General features: G+C 52.3%; 1 protein-coding gene across 2 annotated transcripts in view; it reads left to right on the top strand.

Moving 5' to 3' along the window:
- Window positions 1–21,121, top strand: part of SLCO2B1 (solute carrier organic anion transporter family member 2B1) — a 44,898-nt gene that overhangs the window by 14,715 nt on the left and 9,062 nt on the right. For both annotated transcript variants that reach the window (XM_082844849.1, XM_082844848.1), the window contains exons 7-10: window positions 69–259; window positions 11,619–11,721; window positions 15,972–16,329; window positions 18,420–18,585. In XM_082844849.1, the coding sequence (XP_082700975.1) occupies window positions 69–259; window positions 11,619–11,721; window positions 15,972–16,329; window positions 18,420–18,585 (818 nt within the window). The remainder of the gene's footprint in view (window positions 1–68; window positions 260–11,618; window positions 11,722–15,971; window positions 16,330–18,419; window positions 18,586–21,121) is intronic.

Below are 21,121 nucleotides of genomic sequence, written 5' to 3'. Positions count from 1 at the left end.
GTCCCAGGGTGGTGGCCAAGAAGTGACAGCCCACCTTGACCCTAATATCGCATGGTCTTCTCTTCCAGGTGGCATCAGCCTGACCTCAAAGGACCCCCGATGGGTGGGTGCCTGGTGGTTGGGCTTTCTCATCTCCGCTGGCACCGTGGCCCTGGCTGCCACCCCCTACTTCTTCTTCCCCAAGGAGATGCCCAAGGAGAAACGTGAGCTTCGCTTCCGGCGAAAGGTCTTGGCAGTTTCAGACCCACCTGTCAGCAAAGTAAGCCCCCTCCACGCCCCACTCTAGTCCAAGCTCCACCCCCAACCCACTTGTCCTCCTTGATAACTTTAAACTCCATCCCTCCTGGGCACTGCACATCACAGCTTGCAAAGCCATCTCCCCGACATCCCTGCACAGTGTGTATTTCCTGCCCCTCCACGGCTGAGGAGCTCGAGGGCCAGAGATGGAAGTGACCTACCCAAGATCACGAGACCAGCAAGGACAGTGCTGGAAGCAGAACCCAATCCTGTCTGAGCCTACTCCCCTCATTCTAACCACTACCCTACCGCCTCTCTGCTTTTTGCTTAAAGTGTTTGGTAGATTCTGAACGTGCTATAGCAATGTTAGAACTGGGAGGAAGTGGAGGGTTTGCAGGAGGGTCTGGGAAGGCTTCTCTAAAGAGAGGGGAGTCGAACTGGACAATGAAGGACGTGCAGAAGCATGGAAAGGAAAGGGAGGGGCATTCTCAGTGTGGAAACAGCCTGGGCAAAGGATTTGGCTATAGAAATGAACCTGGCCTTTTCAGGGACAGTGAGGGGACAAACATGTACTGAGTGCCTCCCTGGGGCCAGGCGTCAGGCTGGACCCTGGGGCTCAGCACGTGGTCTCCACCCTTACTTAAACCAGGCATAGCCTAGACTCTGAGGACGGAGTCTCTTTAAGAGACAGATAAGTTGTTAAGTAACTGGCGAGGTACTGCAGGGGTATCTCACTGAACTCTTCTGCGAGGCTCATGGTCTTTCCTCAGAGGACGGCACAGGCCCAGGAAGTGCAAGGATGTGCTCAAGGTCACAGGTAGTAGGAGAAGGCAGGACCATGTGAGGCCACTGGGCAGGAGAGATGATTCTGGGCCAGGGACCTCTAAGTTTTCCAGGGACCCACAAAAACACGAGGCCTGAAAAACAATAAATTGGCTCTAAAATACAAAAGAAGACGAAATAGAAATGTCTTATAAAAGCTCAATTGTATGTCACTAGCGTCAGCTTCATAACACTCATACACATTTCGTTACATTCCGAAAATTTGTGCATTAGACTTTCTTTTTTCCCAAGTCTGGGAGTATAAAGGAAAAACACTCCTGTTTCACCTGTCCCCACGTAATATTTCTGTGGATTTGATTGTTTGCTGGAGTGGCTCACGGAACTCAGCAAAACACTGACTTATGTTCACCAGTTTATTACATAATAAAGGATATGGTAAATGATACAGATGAACAGCCAGATAAAGAGATACATAGGGCGAGGTCTGGGAGTGTGCCGAGCACAGGAGCTCTGTCCCTGTGGAGTTGGGTACATCACCCATTTGGCTGTGTTCACCAACCTAGAAGCTCCCTGAACCCTATACTACTGGCATTTTTTATGGAGGCTTCATCACGTAGGCATGATTGATGATTAACTCCCTTTTAGCCTCTCTCTCCTCTCTGCAGAATTAGGGGGCTGTGGTGGGCTGAAAGTTCCAAGCTTCCGATCATGGCTTGATCTTTCTGGTGACCAGCCCTCATCCAGGAGCCCACCAGAGTCACCTCATTAAAACAAAAGACGTTCCTATCACCAGGAAATTCCAAGGGATTTCGGGGCTCGGTGTCAGATGCTCTTACCACTCAGGAAATTACAAAGATCTTAGGAGCTCTGTGTCAGGAACCGGGATCAAAGACTAAATATTAGATCAAAAGATTCTCCTAACACCCTTATTTACAAGAGTTTTAGGACCTCTGTTCCAGGATTTTGAGAAATCACAGTCATAAATTAAGGAAGTTAGTTGTTGCTAAGTAGTTCAATTTCAAAGGGACAATTTATAAAAATCCTGTCAAATATTTTGCAGCAAGAATAATTCAATTTAATGTTGCAGGTTGGTGCATTTGAATGTTTACTGTAATGTGAGATAGTGCCTCATCCTTAGAGCAAGAAAATTTAGGCCTAAGAGGAAGGGCTGAAAATGTCTCTGCCTGGAAAAGCTGGGACTTGACCCCAAGTCATTCTGACACCACACCTGGCTGCCTTCACCAGCCCATCTCCCACCCGCTGCTGCAGCAGAGGCTATAATATACATGGGGTTGGGGGGGACCAAAGAAAATTGATGTTGGGACAGCCAGCAGAGGCCAGAACACAAAAAGGCTTGCCTTCCAGCTTCAAGAGCAGTGGGTAGCCCTGGAGGGAGTCCTACGGCTTTACCACCAGGTGCTAAGAACAGAAGGGATTGGTAGGGACAGGGGAGTGTGCAGAGAGCAGCTGGGGGCAGGGAGATCGATGTGACAGCTGTGGTGTTGGTCCAGGCAGGAACCAGTGCATTGGCAGTAAGGCAGGGCGTGAGGATGAGTCCAAAGGGCCACGCAGGAGGGGGACCACACAGACCTGGATCTTGCTCTATGGGATGGGCATCCAGAGGCAGTGAAGGGCTGATGCTGGCTCAGAGGCGGGCAAGGCAGACGTTGGAGAGAGACCAGTTTCAGGGGAAGAAGACAGCTTGGAACCACAGATGGTCCTTCCTGGTTCTGCCTAGCTCACGCCAAAATATGAATGAGAAGAAATTCCTGGAACTTGGGGAAGAGTTCTTAGAAGCAAGGGTGATCACAGAGGAAGGAAGGGAAGAGACTGGGTTGCCAGTTACGGACAGTCTCCAAGCTGGGTCTTGCCACAGAGAAGCGGCACTTCTCTGTTCTGAATTTGAACAGAGAAGAAGTTCATGGGGCCATGGGGTGGAAGAGTTGGAAGAAACAAGGCTGAGCCTCAGCTGTGCTGGGCTCGGTCATGTGACCTTGAGCAAGTCACTTCCCCATTCTGTTCTGTTGTGTACGATGCTGAGTTTAGATTCCTGGAGCAGTATTCTGCGTGCCTCGGATTCGGAGAGTGCACTATTCCTTGAGCGGAAGCTGCTGTGATGCAGAGATTCGGATTTTTAGAGCTGTGTCTCTGTGATGACTTGAAACCCTGGCTCCCTCGCTGTGAACCTGTCTGGCTGTCTGGATTCATTCTCTCAGCACATCGGGGATGGGGAGTGAGGAGGGAAGGCGGTGAGAGGTTCTTAAAAAAGAACCGAAGGCTGAGAACATGATCTGCTTCCAGCAGCATTCAGGCAATAAATATTGATGTGGGAGGAACTGTTCCCCCGCCTCCTGAGGCTGCCTAGGCTGGGTCTGCTTGCAGTTGCTTGGGCTGGCCCAGCCCACTCAGGCCACTGATGGGGAGGGAGATGGACCAGGAGGAAGGGCCCAATTAGGCAAAACTGGCAGCCAGAAAGCCCAGGTCCTCATACATGGGATGTGTGTCTTCCATGGGGAGTCGGAACAGGCGAGGGGAGAAAGTGAAGTGGGGGACTATTTCTGAAGTCCCTTCAAGCACCCCCTCCCAGGCTCAGGGGTCCTCCAAATACCCCCCTAGAAGTAAATGCAGCTTTTACTGGTATCCAGGAGATAGTGGTAGATTATATAAGGATTGCGTGACCCGGAGGAGGTCTCTGGCCTCAGTCTCCCTGTCTGTACAATACGCAGAAGACTGGACAAAGTCTGCTACCTCTGGCAGGTTCATTGGTGTCTCCTTTAAGTGGCTCCCTGCCTACGGGGCTGTACATGAGCACTTTTACAGGAGGACCGAGGGGTGTATCCCACAGCCCTTGCCCCAAGGAGCTCTCAGGTAGTGAAAGAAGGCCAGGAGCAGACAGACGGAGGATGACTGAATGACAGCTCAGCTTTCTCCCATGGCCTGTGCTTAGAGTTCTCTGCCAGGGGGGAGGGGATTAATAGTCTCCACAGAAAAGACTATGGAATGGGGGATGGGGGAGGCCATATCTGCATGGGAGGGGCAGGAGCTCTGCTTCCCTGCCTTTGTCTCTGTCCACGTGTCTGTGACCTCAGAGTTCAGGTGGCCACCCAGACGTCTTTCTAGAAGTGAACCAGGGCAGGCCTCACCTCTCTCAGGCCTCAGTCTCCCTGTCTACAATTAGCCAGTTTCTAAGGTCCTGTCAAGCCGCCGGGCTCCTGGCACATGGTTCTGCAGAGCCCATAGAGTAAAGATGGTCTCTTAGGGGCTCCCTAGCAGGTCAACTGGGCCCATACAGCTTTGTGACTGTAGGATCCCATTCAGCCAGCAGCCCTCCTGTGCTCTCCTTAGGCCCTTCTGAGCTACCCTTCAGGCTGGACCAGGGGCTGAGAAGAGATCCCCTGGAGATCCTGTGTCCCCACCCAGACTCTGAACACCACTGGCCTCTGTCATATTTCCCAGCAGCCTCAGTGTCTGTTATTCTGGGGTATCTCCCAGAGTCTGGGATTAGAATATTACCTAGTTTTAAAGTTCTATGTTTCTAGTAGTTGAAGATTCTCGAGTATTTATGTTCTATTATTCTAAGATTCTGCGCCTCAAATGCTGTGTGACTCCCAAAATTCACATTTCTAAATAGCTACAATTTTGGCCTGAGTCTATGAAATCCATTGTCTCCTAGTCATTAACCTCGATGTGCTTCTTTGGGAAAATGTTCAGGGATGGGGACAAGAGTGGGCAATGGCAATGGCCTTGAAAACCTAGGACTTAGGGCCCATCTGTTGGGGTCTGCCCAGGCGGAAGGACCCTGTTCCCCTGGGACTTTGTGCTCCCACTGCAGCCCCTGTGAGATTTGGGGTGACACAGGTCTTCCCTCTGCCTGGAGTCTCTCCCTTGCTGGCATTGCCTCCAGAGCCCTCCCAGCCAGCTTGGGAGCCCTCTTGTTTCCTTCCCCATCCCAGGTGACCCAAGCCTGTGACTCCACCCTCACCCCACCTCAGCTCTCTGAGGTAGAAGGACCTGTGTGATCGTCCACTTCAACACCCCCTCCCTCTTACAGACAGAGGGATTGAGGGCCAGAGAGGGTCAAGGCTGTGCCCAGAGCTTGGCCATCACCACCTCCCCCTGCACCCGTCTGTACAAGGCCAGGTCTTGGCCCCAAAGGTCTGAAGAGAGCCTTCCTCTCCCTGGCCTGGTGTAGATCAGAGCTTCCTCATACACTGGGGCGGGAAGGCCCTTTGGAGTGATCTGCTCAAGTGGTTTTCAAACTGCACCCCACAGAACCCAGAGGATGCCAACATAGGGTGACTGAAGAGGGGGGGTTCCCCAGCAGGACTAAGAACCTTCCTCTCCTACACACACACACACACACACACACACACACACACACTTCAATCAGACCAGTTCTACTTTTCGATGTTTTTCTACCAGTCTTTTGAGTGAGATTTCACTTGGGAAAAGGGTTCTGTTGCAAAAACCAGTTTTAAAAACATTGGTCTAGTCCAGTACCACCAAATGATAGAGGAGGAGACTGAGGCTAAAGGAGAGAGGTGTTTGGTAGCCTATCTGGCCCGTGAGGCACCGTGTAAGCGTTTCCTTAGTGTCTGCGCTGGAGGCATCGCTTAGTGGCAGGGAGGAGGGCCGACAGCAGCTTTGTCTGCACCGTCCTGACCCGGGTATAAATTCTGACTCTGTCACTTACTAAGTCTGAAATCTATAAAATGGGTATAACCATACAATCTATATTTTGGGGGGTTTGTAAGAAGGAAATGGGGCAAAGTGTTGAGGTGGGTGGTTCAATACCTGACATGCGGGCTCAGGAACCAGAAGTGCTTGTTCTTAGCATGGATTAGGCCAGCTCTTAAAAGGAAAAATTACCTTTTTTTCCAATTTTCTTCTTAGATGTTTTTCTATATCCTACTTCCACTATATACCATAGGGCTCACACCAAATACATGTACAGTACTAGTAAGAGAGTGAGAAATTAGGCCAACATGTACCGCCTACTCTGTACCATCCACTGTTCTAAGCCCTTTGTATTAATAGCCCATTTAATCCCTGTAACCCACCTATGGAATAGCTATTACCCCCGTTTTACTCCCGAGGGACCGAGTTACAGAGAGATTAAATAACCTGGTGGAATGGCTAGTGAAAGGTGGAGCTGGGATTCAGGCCCAGGAAGAACCATCGCAGGGCCTGTGTTGAGTCACTCAATCAAGACCAAGACCACTCACTGAAACACTTATTGGGTCCTGAGCTTTCTGGTAGCCACAGGTAAAAGAGGTGTGGCAGTTGCAAGAATCCCATTGTAAGAGAGCCAGGAGCACACCGTTCCCTCAGAGAAGCTCAGATGTCCAGGACCTCTGCTAGAAGACACGATCTCCCTCGCATAGAGGGTAGGAAGTTAAGCAGATAACCCCATCCCTGTGGCTGCTTCCTGGGGCCAGATGTGACGGAAGCCGAGGGCTGGCAGAGAGTTCCACATCACCCATCAGGGTCAGCGCTGGCTCTGTGGGGCTGGGATCACAGCCCCGGCCCAGAGCCTTCAAGAAACCCAGCTTCCTCTAAGGACAGCTCCTGGGCCCCCTGAGGCCCCACAGGCAGTGGGACCTTCCTCGTGCTGGACCACACAGTGTCCCGGGTCCCACGGGCTGCAGCATTCAGCACACAGCCTGAGAGAGGAAGTTCTGACCAGCTCCCTCAGCCCAGACATGCTGACCTGGGGAAACAGCCCAGATTGGTCATACTCTGAGCTCCACTCTGAGCAGAGGCTCGATAATTCCTGTTTCTGGAGCCCACTATTAGTCAGGAGTCCTCAAAACAGATGTGGAGAGAGAGGCGGAAACTTCTGGAGAGCACAGAGACAGGGGCTGGAGGTCAGTGTACCCAGCACCCACAGAAGAAAGCCCAAGTCCTTCCGCCTGGCCCTCTGAACCGCCATGCTCCTCTCCCGAGAGGTTCTTGGCTGTCGTCAGTTGGTTCCTCCCACCTCCCAGACACCTCTCTTCCCACCCCTGCCCTTCTGCTAGTATATGTCCCTGTTTCAAATAACCGTTCCCTTCCTATCTCTCCAATCCCAGAGCTCACCTCTGCCTGGATGCCCTCCTGACCCCGCAACCCCTGAAGGTCTGTCCCTCCCCTCCCGTCCCCAAAGCCCAGAGGTCAATATGGGCACAGGGGGTGGTAATAAAGCCTAGTCTGCCAATTGCTCCCTGGGTGACACTTGCCCTTTGGGGGCCTCCGCTTCCTCTTCTGTGAAATAGGTGCAGTAATCGTCCCCACACCAGACCGTTGTGGGAATTAAATGATAGGGTGGATGTGAAAGTGCAGTGTAGACCACGTAGGGTTATACATGTGGCAGCAGCTGACACTGTGGTTGTTTTTACTGTTTACTTGGGGACAAGGAACCCCAGGCAAGGAACTCACAAGATATTGCCTGTCTGAAGGGCAAGACTGCCTCTCCCTGATAGGAAACCTAGGAGGTTGTCAATCTATCCCCCACCCTTCTTATTTCCATTCCTGGGGCAGCACCCCTCTTGCTCCGGGACCCTGGACCTTCCCACACGCTCTCTCACAGCTTGGCTAGGACTCAGAACAGAGTAAGGAGATTCTCTAACTCTCCTTAAGGCAGCATATCCAAAAGAAATATCACGTGAGCCACAAATGTTGTTCTAAATGGTCTAGTAGCCGCATTCAAAAGGAAAAGAAATTAATTTTAAGAAGAATTTTCTTTAATCCGCTATATTTAAAACATTCTCATTTTAGCATATCATAACTATGAAAAACTAATTGTGAGATATTTTCCGTTCCATTTTTTCATACCGAGTCTTTGAAATGCAATGTGTATTTTACACTTACGGCCCGTCTCAATTTGGACCGGCCATTGTTCCAGTGTTCAGTGGCCACATGCGGCTGGTGGCTGCAACAGACAGCACAGCTCTGAGATATAAATGAATAATAGACCCACAGTGCCTCATCCAGAGAAGCAAGACTCAGATGTCAGGCCCCTTCACATCACCCCACGAAGGTGCCTCCTGATTCCGCCAGTCCTGCACCAGACTTCTGATTCACAGGGCTTGGTGCATAAAGTGTAAGTTTTCGACTCGGGCAGGTTTGAGCTCAGATCTTAGTTCTGCCACTTGCCAGTTGTGTGATGTTGTGCAAGTTACTGTCGACTGAAAAAAAAAAAAAAGCACAACATGAGAGTTGTGAATTAAGTTTTATTTGGGGCAAAATGAGGACTATAGCCTGGGAGACAGCATTTCAGATAGCTCTGAGAAACTGCTCCAAAGAGGCAGGGGGGAAGGTCGGTATGTATGTGATTTTGGTGAAGCTGGGGAAGGAGGTGTGGTACATGCAGTCAAGCACACATTTCTGTAGAAGGTTGCTGCTAGGAGCAGACGTCACCATGAAGGATTTTAGTGCTTTTCTAGATACGAGGAGATGCACAAACTGGGCTCATAAAATCTTCTCCTGAAAATATCTAACTGTCTGAAGGCCTGTTCTGCCAGTTTTTCCCAGAGCACAGCGTGTCATATTCCTGGTCTCCACCCTGAACTCCTTTCAGGGGATGTTGAAGGTCGGCGGTCACAGCGGTTTGTGATTTAATCCTTGTAGAGGCAGACGGCAAGTACCAGGTTTTAGTCGGCATTACCTAACCTCACAACTTATTTGCTCCTGTGTGGCGTGTAAGTCTCCTTCCCTTGCAGGTCCCAGTGAGGCTGGAGCAGGGGCCACCAGCCCACATACCAGTGGCCTGGCATGCCTGGAGTCTCCGTTCTGCTAGGCCCTGAGGGCTCAGTGTGGACCCTTTGCCCTCCCTTGAACCAGCAGCCATCTCTGAGCTTGCTGCCAGCACTATAGCATCTCCCGTTGATGTTCTTCTCATTTTCCTTCCAAGAGCCTGGCGTTGCCTGCACCCACTGCCTGTGGGAGCCATCTCTTGCACTCCTTCTTTTCATAGATGTTTCACAGACATGCACTATTTCACTCCAGGCCCTGTGCTAGGCAACAGAGTTTCAACAGAGAACAAGGTAAACGTGGTCCCTCCTCTTGCAGAGCTCAGAGTTCAGCAAGGGAGAGACACAGAACAAGGTTTTACTCAGACCCTAAGTGTGTATAAGATAGATAGTTATTTTCTCTGAAAATCAACTTAACTTCTACTCTGAATGCCCATCCTCCTGGCTCAGTAGGAAACTCAACTTCAGCCTTTCTCAGGGCTCCCCCACCAAGGTGAAGCAAAGGTCCTGAGGTCTTACAGGGTGTCCAGGCACCAGGGGGGTCCTATCCTCACCCCCACCGCACCCCTAGCAGGTATAAGCCTCAATCCATCCTGGCCCATGTGGTCCCCCTTAACCTGCTAGGAGCTGAGAAGCTCCATGTGACTGGGAACATGGGGACCCAGCCCCCTTAAGTCCTTCTGCAGCCTGCCCTTCAGAAGTGAACTGCTTCTTTGGGTACTGTCGCAGAGGCTATGTGACTTCCTGCTTCTCAGGGAACCCCTCTCTCCTCTCCCTCTCCTCACAGCCCCCCTCCCCACCCCCCAGAATGCCCAGATTAATCTTCTCAATGGCATCAGGCTTTGGAAGCAAAAGCCAGAAAGGAAAATCTTGCAACCATGACTTTCTGCCCTGCCACGAACCTCCCCTGAGGCCAGGAAACCCAGAGCCCAGTACCTGCTGGAATAAAAAGTAGAGACGAGGAAGGGAGAAGCCCACGGGGGACAAACACACTTGAACGGATGTTTGAATGAATTTCCCTGCTGGGGCAGGGCCAGCCTTGAGCCAGCCAACACCTGGAAGTGAGGTGGAAGAGGCTTGGAACAGGGCACTCCCAGGGTGGGGGCCCTCGTGGAGGTCCTGAAATGTGGGGAGATCCAGTATGTGCTCCCTTAAAAAAAAAAAGATGGGAGACAGAAGAGAAGGTGTCAGACACCAGCCAGAGGATGAAGCTTATGGGGACCTCACAGAGGCTCTGTGGGGAGAGAAGAGGCAGAACCAGAGACCTCAGATGAGCTCTCCAGCCCAACCCACCCTTCCCCATGGTATATAGCACCCCAGACCAGGGCGAAGTCAGTTTGTGCTTGCATGCTCCTAGTGATGGGGAACTCACTTCCTCCCAGGGCAGGCTCATCCAAGCTGCTCGTCACATTGGGCTTCAGTCTTTCTCCATGGAACTTGTTGCTTCTAGTCTTGGTCTCGGGCTGCACAGAAAAATGTAGTAAAATCAGACCCCACTTGATCACTTATACTTGAATGACCCTGTGCCAGAAGCAACTTCTCTAAGACTTAGTTCCTCATATAAAAAATGGGTACAGTAATAGTACCTGCCTGAAAGCACTGCTGTATTGGAGTAAGGCAGGCAGAATACCCAGCACTTAGTGCTTGTTCCCTCAGGGCCTTGGTTCCCCCTGCCCTTAGGGTAAACCAGCCAAACCCACACAGGCCCTGGAGTCAAGCTGTCGGGGTTCAAATCCTAGCCAAACCACTTACTAGTTGTGTGACCAGGCAGGTTACTTCATCTCTTTGTGTCCCAGTTCTATCTCCTGAAAAATAGGGATTACAATGGTACCTACTTCAGAAAGTTGCTGTGAGGTTTCCATGAGTTAATGGATTTGTCATTAGAACAGCACTGGGATGGTAGTAAGTGCTTAGTAACCATTAACCATTATCTATCTTTATTTCCTTCCCTCTTTGGCACAATCAGAAGACCATAATTGTATCACCCCTAGTCTTCTCTTTTCTGGAATCAGAGACCTTTTTTTCAGGAGTTGCACAGAGGCCATCCTCACCTAGGTGGAGGGGCACACTACAGGGTAGCCAGGAGCTTCCTCATAGTGTGGTCGCAGGGCTGAGGAATCCCCTCTGGGTGTGGTCTGACTCATCCAAAAGGAGGAGAGGGCTGTTGCCTCTTGGCTCTCCCAACCCACTTCCCTTCCTGTCGCAGCAGACAGGATGGAACAGGATGGGCGCTGGAGGCCCCTGCTCATGGTGACTCTCCAGGTGATGACAGCCATGAGGGATACGGAACTGAAGATAGCGGGGTGGCGATAACCTTGGATAGAAGTTGGTGATGCTGCTGGTGGTGGTGAAGACAGTGGTAGGGAGAACAGTGATGTGAGAGACGGCGATAACGATATTAGTGATTCCGATAATGACGTTGTTGCTGGTGATTCTGAAGGGTCAGGTGACAGTGATGATGTGATAATGATTGTGAGATTGCGCAGACAATTAGTGACCTTGACAGAGACAATGACAATAGTAAGGACTATATTGGTTGTTTACTTATGATGATATTGGTGATGCGAATGGGGGTGATATTTAAGGTGATGAGAATAATGATGATGGTGGTGGTTACGGTGGGAATTTTCACGGTAATGTCAGTTATTACGATGTTAATGATGGTGATGACAGAGTTCAACCATTGGAATTTCATCCATTTTTTCAAAAACTACTTAAGTATCTACGGGGCGAAGAACAAAGGGGACACTGCTGGCAGTGACAGACCCCCGCCCTCTCCTCTCCCAGAGCTCCCTTCCCCAGCCCAGAGCATCCTTGAGCAGAATGCCTGGCCCCCAGCTGACTGCCCTTGGCCGTGTGTCTTTCCAGGGTGAGGACGCCTCCTCTGAGCGGAGCCCTGGGGAGTCCCCAGAGAAGAAGGATGGCCTGGCCCAGATTGCCCCAGACTTGACTGTCATCCAGTTTATCAAAGGTGAGTGAGCTGAGGCCAGAGGTGGGGCCAGAGGGGCACATGGGACTGTACAGAATCCAGCCCTTCCAGCCTTTGTTGATTCACCTTCCACAGCTACAGGCCCTTCATGAGCACCATATATTCCTGGTCAGTCTTTGCTCAAAGGGTCCCCTTGGCCTGGAACATCATTTTTTTTTATCACCACCTGTTAAAATCTTTCTTGTCCCTCTAGGTCAAACCACTCTGTCCTTCCCCCAGCCTGGCTCTCTCTCCTCTAGGCCCTCCGAACCTCAGGCCTCCTGTGTCAGCTCAGATCTGGACTGTCCAACCCTTCTACCAAGCAGTGAGCTCCTGAGGCTCAGGGCCTGTGCTGGCTCCTCTGACCCTTCTTCTCCTCCCACCATGGAGCCTGCAAACAGGAGGCTCTCAGTAAATATTTATTTTTATTAAAGTCCTTGGCTGTGGCATGGGCCAAAGGAGCTCTGGGCTGAAGTCCAGAAATCTGGGCTTTTGTCCTGGGCCTTGCTCCTCTCTGGGCCTCAGTTTCTCCATCTGTACAGTGAGAGGTGAGATCCATGTCACTCTGACCCTGAGACTATGAACTACATTGATCAATAACCAGGGTCCATGTTGTGACCACACCATCCTTTCTAAAGGGTCTGATCCCACAAACACTGAGTGCCTGTGGTGCGCCAGAGCACTGGACAGCGAGTCAGAAGACCCGGTTCAGAGGTCTGCCCCTGACACTGACCCGCGTACGATCTTTTACAAGTTACTTTCCTCCTCTAACCAGAGTTTCCTCATCTGAAAGATTGGGTCAGTAATCCTTGCTCTGCCTCTCTCAAGGACGGTTAGGAGACTCAAATGGGAGGATGAATGGAAGGTCCTTCATATGGATTAAAAAAGTGTGCTTATATTGATACGATACAATTATTCTTTCAGTCATCACCCCTGCCCTCCTGTTATAATTCTGACCATATCCCAGGACAGTAAGTTGAGTTGCCTGTGGTTTAGGAGGGTGATAAGCACAGAGTTTGCTTCAACCACCCCCCATCCCCAAGGAATTCTGCAATAGGAAGTTAATTAGGCCCACTTCTTGGGGCCTAAGTTTTGATGCTGAGGTGCCAGTGATCTAGCCCCTGGTTCTCCAGTACTCTCAGGGAAAGGGGGGCCTGGAACCCAAGAGGCTGGGCCTAGAGGCAAGGGCTTAGACTCCCTAACCTCAGGTCACCCCCAGCTGCTAGAAGGCCCTAGTGTGCTGTTCCATGGAAGAGCTTGTTAATCATTGCTTTGGCTTCAGCCCAGAGGAAAGCTGGGGCCAGTTGCTGAAACTGGATCCTGGAGCAGGTGTCCTGGGCCAGATTATCTCTGATGGTTTCAGCTCCTGCATGATCCTAGGGGAGACCAAGGCATGGCTGGCACAGGCCCTGTGGCTGGTCAGCCACCCTGGCTTCTGGGCTTTCTGCTGAGCTCCAGAGGTGCCAGTCTGATCCAAAGGCTTGGCCTTGACCACCTAGGACCAGTGGGGAGGCAGAGGGAGGAGGAAACATGGTCCTTCTGCTGGAGGAGTCCTAAACTCAGGGGAAGACAGTCTCTGAGCTAAGGAAAGGCTATCTGATGGGGGAGACATAGTCCCTGAGCTGGGAGAGGCCCTGTTTGATGGGAGAGACACAGGTTCCTGTCTGATGGAAGGTACATAGTCCCTGAATGGAGGGAGAACTTGTCTTGTCTAATGGAGGAGACCTGGCTTCTTTGCTGGAGGAGGCCCCTGTCTGATAAGGGAGACATAGTCTCTCAGTGGACAGAGGCCCTGGCTTGTCTGATGGGAGGAGACATTGTGCTGACTTAAGGGAAGCCCCTGTCTAGTGGGAAAGAAAGTCTCTGAGCTAGAGACAGCCCTGGAGTTCCCCTTCAGGCATCCTTATCTAAACTAAAGGCATAGCCCTGCCCTCCAGAAATTTTCCATCTGTTCTAGGGACAGGTTGCAGATGCTGAAGAGAGATAGAGGATGGGGACAAAGTGTACTGCAGTGATGAGCACAGGAGAATGGGACGGAAACAGTCCATGAGATGGAGCCCTCTGGAGTCAGGCAGCCAGAGGCACGGGAACGCAGGACGGGGTGGGAGTGGAGGGATAGAAGGGACAACGACCCTTACACGAGGAGCCAGGAAGCTCCCAGCAACTCCTGGCCTGGCCCAGACCTTCCTAGACGAACTTGGGCGAGTCCCTGCCCTCTCTTGGCCCTGCTTGCACCATGAGGTCACCCATACAGCTTGGGCCAAGCCCAGGCTGCTCCTGGCCAGGACAGCTCAAGGAGGGAGGGAAGCTGGGGCAGCTCGCTGGGGTGAAGGCCCGGCGTCACTCCCTCCCCGCTCCAAGTGCCGCTGAGTGCGCTGCGTGTGTGGCAAGGAACCGAGGACAGGAGGAAGGCCTGGGACAGGAAGAGGGGGAATTCCACAGCCCCAGCTCCCAGCCACCCTGCCCAAGAAAACAGTTCTTGGCCAGGCCCAGGGGGCTAGGGAACCAGCTGGCTTGGCTGGCCATGCTCTGAGGACAGAAACTCCCTGGCCCTGCAGCTGCAGGAACTGAAGGGAGCCCCGCTTTCACCCCCACTCGGCCCAGAGGAGCCTATGGCCATCTCCCCCCACCAGCCCAGCCTGGCAAGTGTTTAAAGCTCCTCTGGTGCCTCTTCTTCTTTTTTTTAATTTTAAAAAATTTTTTTTATTTTTATTTTTTTATTGTCTGTGTTGAGTCTTTGCTGCTGGACTCGGGCTTTTGTCTATCTGCAGGAGCAGGGGCTACTCTTCGTTGTGGTGCCCGGGCTTCTCATTGCGGTGGCTTCTCTTGTTGCAGAGCACTGGTTCTAGACATGCGGGCTTCAGTAGTTGTGGCACGTGGGCTCAGTAGTTAGGGCTCGTGGGCTCCAGAGCGCAGGCTCAGCGGCTGAGTCACACGGGCTCAGTTGCTCCACGGAATGTGGGATCTTCCCGGAGCAGGGATCGAACCCGTGTCCCCTGCACTGTCAGGTGGATTCTTAACCACTGCACGACAGGGAAGCCCCGATGCCTCTTCTTAGAAAGGCCTTTTCTCCTCTCTCCCTCATACCTTATGTCTAACTTCATCTCGCCTCCTGAGGGCAGAAACACATCTTTCTCTTTTGTTGTTGGTGGAGAGAAAATCCCACAAAGCCTTCTGGTCCGTCACCTCGGCTACCCCTGCTGATGAAGGCCCTGAAGCTCAGAGTTCAAGACCAACCCAATGTCATGTGCCCTTCAGTTTAGCAGACTTGCAGCGAGGGAGACCTGTACACAGGCATTGGTTTAGGAGGCAGCGTGGGAGCGGAGGGCTTCAAAGCCAGAGCCGTCTCGTCTGTTCTTGTTTCCATGCTTTTGCCCCGGCTGCGCCCCTATAGGAATTCCTTCCCCTCCACCTCTCCAGATCCTCTCATTCTTCAGACCCTACCTCTGTCCTACCTGCAAGAAGCTGCCCAGCACCAGGCCTGCTCAGCTTCCACCTTCTCTGGAGGTCTTAGGTTCTGCTCCAACATTTTGCTATTTGATCACCTATTAGTCTGTATGTCCATTCATCCATTCTCTCGTTCATTCATTCTCTCACTCATTCCATAAGTATACTACTATATACCCTGGGCTGTGGAGATTCAATGATGGACGCAACAGATAAAAATCTCTGCTCTAAATGAAGCTTACATTCTGCTGGGGTGACAGTAGAATGGCTAAATGAGTAAAATGTGTAGTATATTAGGTAAAGTGCTGTGGAGAAACATAAACTAGGAATGGGGAAATCAGGGGAGTGGGCGCTGTCCCATGTTGGGGACACAGAAGGGAAAACAAAGGCCTGGGTTGGCTTGGAAAGAGCTATTGCAGGACAGGATGGAAAGGACTGAGTGGGGGTAAAAATGAGATGAATAAGTAGAACAGAAGATATGAGATGGGATGAGATGAATGAGACAGAATCAAATAGGATGGTATAGAAGGGAACTACATGGAATCGCATTTTGAGTAGAACGGAGTGGAAAGAAGTGCGATTGAATAAAATGCCGTCTAACTCAGTGGAATGGAAAGCAACCGAATTTCAAAGACGGAATATTATTACATGGAAAGGGTCAAATGTAATGCGATGGAACTGAATGCAACAGAATTAAGTGGAATGAGATGGGATGGAAGGAATGGAACAAATTGAACAGGCAGGATGGGACGGAAACACGTGGCGTGGCCAGTCCACTCTGACCTTCCCTCCCCTCACCCCAACAGTCTTTCCCAGGGTGATGCTGCGGACCCTGCGCCACCCCATCTTCCTGCTGGTGGTCCTGTCCCAGGTGTGCATGTCGTCCATGGTGGCAGGCATGGCCACCTTCCTGCCCAAGTTCCTGGAGCGCCAGTTCTCCGTCACAGCATCCTATGCCAACCTGCTCATAGGCTGCCTCACCATCCCGTTGGCCATCGTGGGCATCGTGGTGGGGGGCATCCTGGTCAAGCGCCTCCGCCTGGGCCCCATGCACTGCGGCACCCTTTGCCTGTTGGGGGCTCTGTTCTGCCTGCTTCTCAGCACGCCCCTCTTCTTCATGGGCTGCTCTACCCACCAGATTGCAGGCATCAACCACCAGCCTGGGTGAGTACGTGCAAGAGCCTGTGAGTAAAAGCTGCAGGAGGGTGCCAGGGACATGGGAGGGGGTGGCCCAGATAAGGCCAGATCAGCGGGGCGCCCCCCACCTCAAATCTCCCCTCCCCTCCCCTCCCCGCTTGGCTCAGCTGTGAACAGTGGGACTTGTCTCCTGAATGCTCCAGGGAAGGTGTCAGGCACCCCTAGGTAGGGACGGGACTTCGTGGGCAGGACAGCTTAGGCCTGGGGCGGGGTGGAAGATGAGGCAGGACAAGGCCACTTATGTGGACGGCACAGGTAAGAAGTCCCCTATCAGGAGTGCTGCAGAGGGGACTTATGCCCTGGGAAGGAGTTGGCCTGGAGACTTCAGAGATCCTTGGTCCTTAGAGGCTGGGAGCTAAAATTCTGCTGTTCCAGAGTTCTTTTCCACATCTGTGGGGCAGCACCTGCCTCTACCCTCCAGGGGGGAAGCCTCTGATGCCTATCTCCCTTCTCCTTCCCCCACTCTGCCCACAGCCCTCCATAGACACAGACCCTCTCCCCCGGGAACCGTCTTGGAGAGAGTGTTGGAAGTTCCATTGCTGCCTCTTCTCCGGAATGATTTTGTTTTTCCTGGGAAACTGTTCCAGGCTTAGGTTGGCCCAACACCCAGCTAGAACCCCCAACTTGCTCTGTACTCTCCTCTCCCTTGGCATCTCCTCCCTCCACCCAGGGGCCAACTTTCCACACCTGGGGCTCCTTCTGTGTGACTGCGGGGGCCTCAGCCCAGGAATGCTCAGCCCTTGCCCCTTCTGTCCCAGCTCCCACCTCGACGACCTCTCCCCCATCTCCCTTCCCTCTCCCCTCCTTCCCTGTCCCTTCTCCTTTTCCCAAAGGTCCAGGGTGGGTCCTTCTGTCTGCAGAGCCTTGTTCTAGGCACCGAGGTGGGGCTTCAGCCAGGCCCTCGTGAAGCCCCTGGTCTGACGAGGGAGCCAGGACATTTTCATGATTTTTAGAGTAAAAAGTAAATGAATATTTCACCACAATTTTTTAAAAAAGCAAATGGGAAAAAGTGAGCCTACCTCACATGCCTCATTTGTCTCTTCTTCTGAAGCCTCTCACCTTGACCCTGACATCTCATCTCATCCAGGTTCTCATCTATATTCTTGCAATTTATTCAGCTTTGGGTTATAATTCATTGAAGAAGGCTTTGGGGACCAACTGAACAAACTGAGAATTTCTCAAACTCCAGAACAACTAATGGTACCAACAGCTGCTGAGAACTGAGGGTCTCCTACACGTCCAGCTCCTCCCATATTCCGTATTATTAAACCCTCACGGGATCTCCGGGATGGGTCTTACCATTATCCCCATTTCACAGATGAGGATAGCAAGGCTCAGAGAGGTGGAGTCACCTCCCTTCTGATCTCCTGCCCCTGGGCATCCCTGTCCCCGGTCAGACTAGAGTGGAGTCACTCCTGGGACTTGGGGGCAGGCCCCCAGAAGGGACTCAGGTGGGTCTAAAATGTGCCCTAGACAGTGAACAGGGCAGTGAGAGTGAGGGAAAGGTCGTGAGACTGCAGGATGGCGATGGGAAGGGGAACTTGCAGAGCTGACAGAGAAACTGAGGCCAGAGAGAGGCAGGAACAGGTCGGAGATCCCACAACTACTCAGATACTCTGACTGGGCCCCTCACATACAGTTCTAATTTTCCCAGAAAAGGAAGCAGTCCAGCTCGTTGAGATAAAGGCACTTTTCATCTGAGACTAAATTCTGAGAAGAATTTACCTCATGTTCCCTAAAAGAAAGGGTCATTGAGGAGCAGAGATGTTTGCAGAAGCAGCTCAAAGACTTGTAGGGTCTTGGGGCTGGAAGGGGGTCTCAGAGCCTCTGGTCCAGACTCTGCTCCCCACTTCTCCCATTGGAGGCCTCTTGCAGCTTCCACTGCAAGGGGCTCACAATTGCCTGTCATGGAGCAGCTCTGACAGTGAAAAACCTCTGTGTGGAGCTGAAATCTCTGACCATGGCCGTCAGGGGAGGTTTCAGGGCTGAGGGAGCCCTGGCTCGTGGCCTGAGGGAGGGAGAGCCAGGCCAACCTTGCCGGCCTTCTCTCCCACCAGTGCTCAGCCTGGGCTGGAGCTGTTTCCAGGCTGCACGGAGCCCTGCTCCTGCCCGTCAGACGACTTTAACCCTGTCTGTGACTCCAGCGCTCGGGTGGAGTACCTCACGCCCTGCCACGCAGGCTGCAGGAGCCGGGTGGTCCACGAGGCTCCGGACAAAGGCCAGGTGGGTCAGGCCTCTGGCCGCTCCCTCTGCCTCCCATGGGCTTTGCCCTCCCCACCTCTGTGCGCCTGCCCCGCTCCCAGCTCTGAATGGTCTCACTCTGGCTCGTCTCTCTGTCTGTGTCATCTGTCTCCTTCTGCTGGCAGATGTAGAACTTTATTCTTTCAATAAGCTTTCATTGCCAGCCTGGGCCCAGCTGTGTGCCAGGGCTCAGAGCACAGAGGTGAGCCAAATCTGGCCCCGGCTGTCTATGCAGGGGAGGGGCAGAAGGAAGTAACTCAGGAATTCCAGGGCTGGTGATAGGCGGGAGAGGTGGTCCCCACAAGTACAGACAAGGATGCAAGGAGATACATCCCCCCTGGGAGGGTCCCAAAAGGCCTCACGGGACGTGGCAGGTGTGCTGGATCTTCAAGCGTGGGCAGGCAAACTAGGGAAGGGCTTTCCAGGCAGGGAGGGCACATCACATGGTACACACACACACACACACACACACACACACACACACACACACACAAATACAATGTTTCAAGAAACTGCAAAGAAATTATTGGAGCAGAAGCATAAGGGTTCATGGAGGGAAAGCAAAGCCCAGACTAGGAAGGGCCTTGAATGCCAGGCCACGAGTGGGGCCTTCATCTGGAGAGCAGTGCGGAGACTTGGATGGGTTTTAAGCAGGGGAGTGACAGGGTCAGACCTGTGTCTGATCACATTTGAGGCCATCGTGCAGAGGAAGGTGAACAGAATGCAGGCCAGGAGACAGGGAGACCAGTGGGGAGGCTGGAGCAATGAGCCCATTCAGTCAGTCAGTCAAAAACAAACCTTCGTGGAGCCTCTCCTTTGTGCCAGGCCCTGTGCTGGGGGCTGAGGACAGACTCAGAGCCAAGGGTCCCTGCTGTCAAGGAACTCCCGGGGATGCGGTTGTGGGAGAGAGGAGTGGACAGCGTAACCAGCAGCAGTGCGTTCTACGTGAATCTTAGAAGGACCACCAAGACCAGCTGGTTCCTCCTCTCCTTTCCTCTCATTGCCTCCAAAGGACAAGTGGGGACAATGCTCACCTTCCTCAGGCCACCCCCCACCAGCTGGAATAAAGCATGTGTGTGTGGGTGTGGTGTCAGGCTGGTTGTTATGACAACGCCTCCCTCTCTCCGGAGACCCCCCCTCCCATCATGCAGAACCCCTGCCATTGTGTCCTGCTGGGCATCTGCATCTAAGCCCAAGACTCCTACAGGGAGAGACCTGGGCCCCACGGGCTGGCGCAGAGTAAAGCACCTGGTTGACGTTATTTCAGAAACAGCCAGGCACCACCTGAGCTGTGTAAACTGTTCGCATTTGGAATAATCGCAATCCAGGCTTTCGAGCCTCCTAGCACTTACTGTCCTGACTTGGTTTGATCTCCCTGAGACCCTTCCGAAGTCCCCCAGGCCCTGGCAGCTGGGGTTGGATCCCCGAGGCAACAGTGAACTCCTGCGGATAGGGGCCTGTGAGCACTGTGGCCAGGCCACCTGGTTCAAATCCGTGTTCTGCCTCTAACTGGCTCTGTTACCTTAGGCAAATTTTTTAATCTGTGCCTCAGTTTCCTGGTCTGTGAAATGGAGGTGATAGTATTGAGTGCCTACTATATACCAGGCACTATGCTAATGTTTTACCCGGATAAATTCATTAAGTGAAGAGCCACATGACATAATCCATGGAAAGCACTCAGCACGGTGCCTGAGGAATTTTAAGCATGCAGTAATACACACTTCTATTATGCCCATTATACAGATGGGGAATGGAGGCCCAGGAAAAGACCAGGCATTGCCCAAAGTTTTAATGCCAGAGCTGGGACTAGAGCTGAGGGCTCTGGCCTCTGAGCCCAGCCCCCTCTCCAGTGCATCCTCAGAGGTTGTGTTGGGTATAGTATTTGGTGGAGGGTGTAGCTGAGTCCAGGTCAGCACTCACGAACTGTCACCCTGGCCTGGAATTGTCTGTTGGTGAGCCTGCCTCCTCAGGCCAACCTGAGCTACTCAGCCCAGAGGTGGATCAGTCAGTGTCCAGCACAGCTGCGCTCAGTAACAATTTATGAATGAATAAATGTGAGATTGGAAGGCTGGCAGCATCTAGGGCTCAGGGGATGGGGTCCTAGGGAGTGAGAATCAGAGGCAGCTGGAGAGATTAAAGTCATTCATAAGACGAACTTCCTGCCATGGAATTAGATGAATATGAATGAAGGGCTGGAAAAACCCCAAGAGAAAGGCCCCTAGCTTTTTTATCTCTCCCAGCAACCTTCTGCCTCCAGAAAAAAGAACAGGATAATTCTCTTCCTATAACCTGACCTTGGCATATTTCTCCACTTACCTGTCCCTTTATTGTATCTCCGACCCAGTGGCTTCCTCAGCCCGTGGTGAAGGTCCAAACAGTGTGTGCTCAGGGGGGCAGGCACATATGGCAGCATAGCCTTGGCGTGCAATGCCGAGCGCCCAAACACCCAAACTGGAATCCTGTGTCTCCAATCTCCCCTCTCTCTCTCTGTCTCTGTCTCTCTCTCTCCCTGTCTCTT

This window comes from Leucopleurus acutus (assembly GCF_964270905.1).
Source record: "Leucopleurus acutus genome assembly, chromosome: 8".
Lineage (NCBI taxonomy): Eukaryota > Metazoa > Chordata > Mammalia > Artiodactyla > Delphinidae > Leucopleurus > Leucopleurus acutus.
The sequence above is the reverse complement of the archived record's forward strand: the minus strand, read 5'-3'. Positions and strand labels throughout refer to the sequence as shown.